The 2,677-nt window shown below is 37.8% G+C and overlaps 2 protein-coding genes across 5 annotated transcripts in view; one reads left to right on the plus strand and one right to left on the minus strand.

The window, feature by feature from the left end:
• The window catches only part of LOC104742682, a 7,064-nt gene extending 5,793 nt beyond the window's left edge, over positions 1-1,271 (plus strand). Inside the window, exons 4-5 of the mRNA XM_010463700.2 lie at positions 610-853; positions 942-1,271. Coding sequence (XP_010462002.1) covers positions 610-853; positions 942-1,193 — 496 coding nt within the window. The 3' untranslated portion in view covers positions 1,194-1,271. The remainder of the gene's footprint in view (positions 1-609; positions 854-941) is intronic.
• LOC104742683 (4-coumarate--CoA ligase 1-like) overlaps positions 1,542-2,677 on the minus strand; it is a 10,390-nt gene continuing 9,254 nt past the window's right edge. For 2 of the 4 annotated variants that reach the window (XM_019236177.1, XM_010463701.1), the window contains 3 exons: positions 2,399-2,630; positions 2,016-2,118; positions 1,542-1,914 (listed from right to left, as the gene is read on the minus strand). In XM_019236177.1, the coding sequence (XP_019091722.1) occupies positions 1,801-1,914; positions 2,016-2,118; positions 2,399-2,630 (449 nt within the window). In that variant the 3' untranslated portion in view covers positions 1,542-1,800. Of the gene's footprint in view, positions 1,915-2,015; positions 2,119-2,398 lie in introns of all 4 variants that reach the window. The other 2 variants (XM_010463702.1, XM_019236178.1) reach the window with 2 other exon arrangements.

Raw genomic sequence — 2,677 nt, forward strand, 5'->3', positions numbered from 1 at the left:
TAGGGAATTTACTGTGGTTCGTCAGGTGAGCCAGCAACCTATGTTGGGCTTAGAGATGGGATCGTTCTTAAAGTTGAGAAGATCTATGGAAAGTCCATCGCAACAGTGAAGATATGGTACAAGCAGAAGTTCATATTTCTGAAAGTGGCTTTGAGCAGAATGTTTTTTCACAACGGTCGTCGCCCAGGGATGCCGGACATAGGGCCAACGGTTCTGCTTGTTGACTTTTGTGTCCCACGCCTATCCATCGATTAAGCATCATCTGTTATCTTAATAAGTATCTAGGATACAATATGCTACTAGTGGAAGGATATGTTTCTGGTGACTTTTTTTAATATGTAATGTAAGACCCTTAAGAAGTTGATCTCTACTTTCTTTCTAAAGACATATTTTGTATGATCGATTTGTTATTTAAGTTTCAGCTCCTTATCTTAGATGAATTATTGAATCTGTGGGTTTTATATTCGCTGAAAAGGAAGCAGAACAGTGATATCAAAGTCTTATGCTTCGATAAGGTGTTTGGAAAATGTCTTGTGTTAAAGTATCCCTTATTATTAAACTAAAAGCAGAGCACATATAATTCAGAGATCTCTGAAAGCCATGTNGCAGGCGCAAGCTCACTGTCAAAGGCTGCCTTGAGTTTGCGTTAAAGAAAGGCATACCGAAAGCTGAAGATTGGCCACAGTTGGGATCTGTGTCAAAGCCTTCATCATCGTACAAACCTCCTCTCGTTTCCATGAAAGGACAAGTCATTGAGCCTAAGAATATGGATCAAGTACGTGACTTGTTGTTGCATCAACCCGTGGGAGCAAAACTGCATGTGTTCAGTCCACACGTTGAACTTCAACAAGACGTAAGTATCTGTTACACTTAAGATTCATTTGATGACAAACATTTGATCTAATGATAGTTAGTTGTTCATTTGTTTTTTCGTGTGGTAGGGAATTTACTGTGGTTCGTCAGGTGAGCCAGCAACCTATGTTGGGCTTAGAGATGGGATCGTTCTTAAAGTTGAGAAGATCTATGGAAAGTCCATCGCAACAGTGAAGATATGGTACAAGCAGAAGTTCATATTTCTGAAAGTGGCTTTGAGCAGAATGTTTTTTCACAACGGTCGTCGCCCAGGGATGCCGGACATAGGGCCAACGGTTCTGCTTGTTGACTTTTGTGTCCCACGCCTATCCATCGATTAAGCATCATCTGTTATCTTAATAAGTATCTAGGATACAATATGCTACTAGTGGAAGGATATGTTTCTGGAGACTTTTTTTAATATGTAATGTAAGACCCTTAAGAAGTTGATCTCTACTTTCTTTCTAAAGACATATTTTGTATGATCGATTTGTTATTTAAGTTTCAGCTCCTTATCTTAGATGAATTATTGAATCTGTGGGTTTTATATTCGCTGAAAAGGAAGCAGAACAGTGATATCAAAGTCTTATGCTTCGATAAGGTGTTTGGAAAATGTCTTGTGTTAAAGTATCCCTTATTATTAAACTAAAAGCAGAGCACATATAATTCAGAGATCTCTGAAAGCCATGTATTGCATATACCATCCGAGTAATTTTATTATATGAAAAAAAACAGAGTCTGGTAGCTGTTTTCTCCAGCACAAGTTACATGAAACCAAAAAAGAAACCACCTTCATCACAAAGGCTCATTACATGAATCAAGCAAGACCAACAACAACAACAACAACAACAAAAGACAATGAAATCATCTTGGGTTGGGTCAAACAGTTGTATGTATATACACATTTTGAAATCATCTTTTACTTTTTGGTCTTAAAGCATCGATCGATCACAACCCATTTGCTAATTTTGCCCTCAGATCCTTCCTCAATATCTTTCCTGATGGAGCTTTAGGAATGGACTCACTGAAGAATACTTTGTTGATTCTCTTGTAAAACACAACCTGTTATATAAAAAAATTCTCATACATTAAATATTTGTCATTTTCTCATGCAATAATCAAAAATGGAGAACTTGCATTATACGTAATTCAATTGTTATTACCTGTTTCGACACAAACTGTTTGACGTCATCTTCTGATAGCTCTGAATCCTTTGATTTCACCACAAACGCAACCGGAACTTCACCAGCAGCTTCTTCTTTCATTCTGTAATTACACAACACAGAACCACAAAAAGGTGTACAAATTAGATATCGAAACAGCGTTTGGTGTATACATTTACATAACGTTCGTTTTTTTAGGTGTTAGTTCAACAACATATTAGTAACTTATTTTTTTGGATTAGCTAGTGATGTAGGCTAAAATTTAAACTGATGAACTAACAACATGATTTGGTCAGCAATGTAGTTGGTTTAACAAACATATTTTGGCGATTAGTGCAAATTTTGGATTATACTAATCGGAATACTAAAAAATATGAACTTACGCGACAACGGCAACATCGGTGATGTCAGGATGACTAATGAGCAAAGCCTCTAGCTCAGCCGGAGCCACTTGAAAACCTTTATACTTGATAAGTTCTTTCAATCGGTCGACGATGAAAAGCTCATCATCGTCATCGATCAATCCGATATCTCCAGTATGGAGCCAACCGTCTTTATCAATGGTCTCTGCTGTTGCCGCTGGGTTGTTGAGGTATCCTTTCATGATCTGGTGACCACGGATGCATATCTCGCCCGGTTGGTTCCTCGAAAGAGAATCTCCG

The sequence above is a fragment of the Camelina sativa genome, chromosome 14 (genome assembly GCF_000633955.1).
Source record: "Camelina sativa cultivar DH55 chromosome 14, Cs, whole genome shotgun sequence".
NCBI lineage: Eukaryota > Viridiplantae > Streptophyta > Magnoliopsida > Brassicales > Brassicaceae > Camelina > Camelina sativa.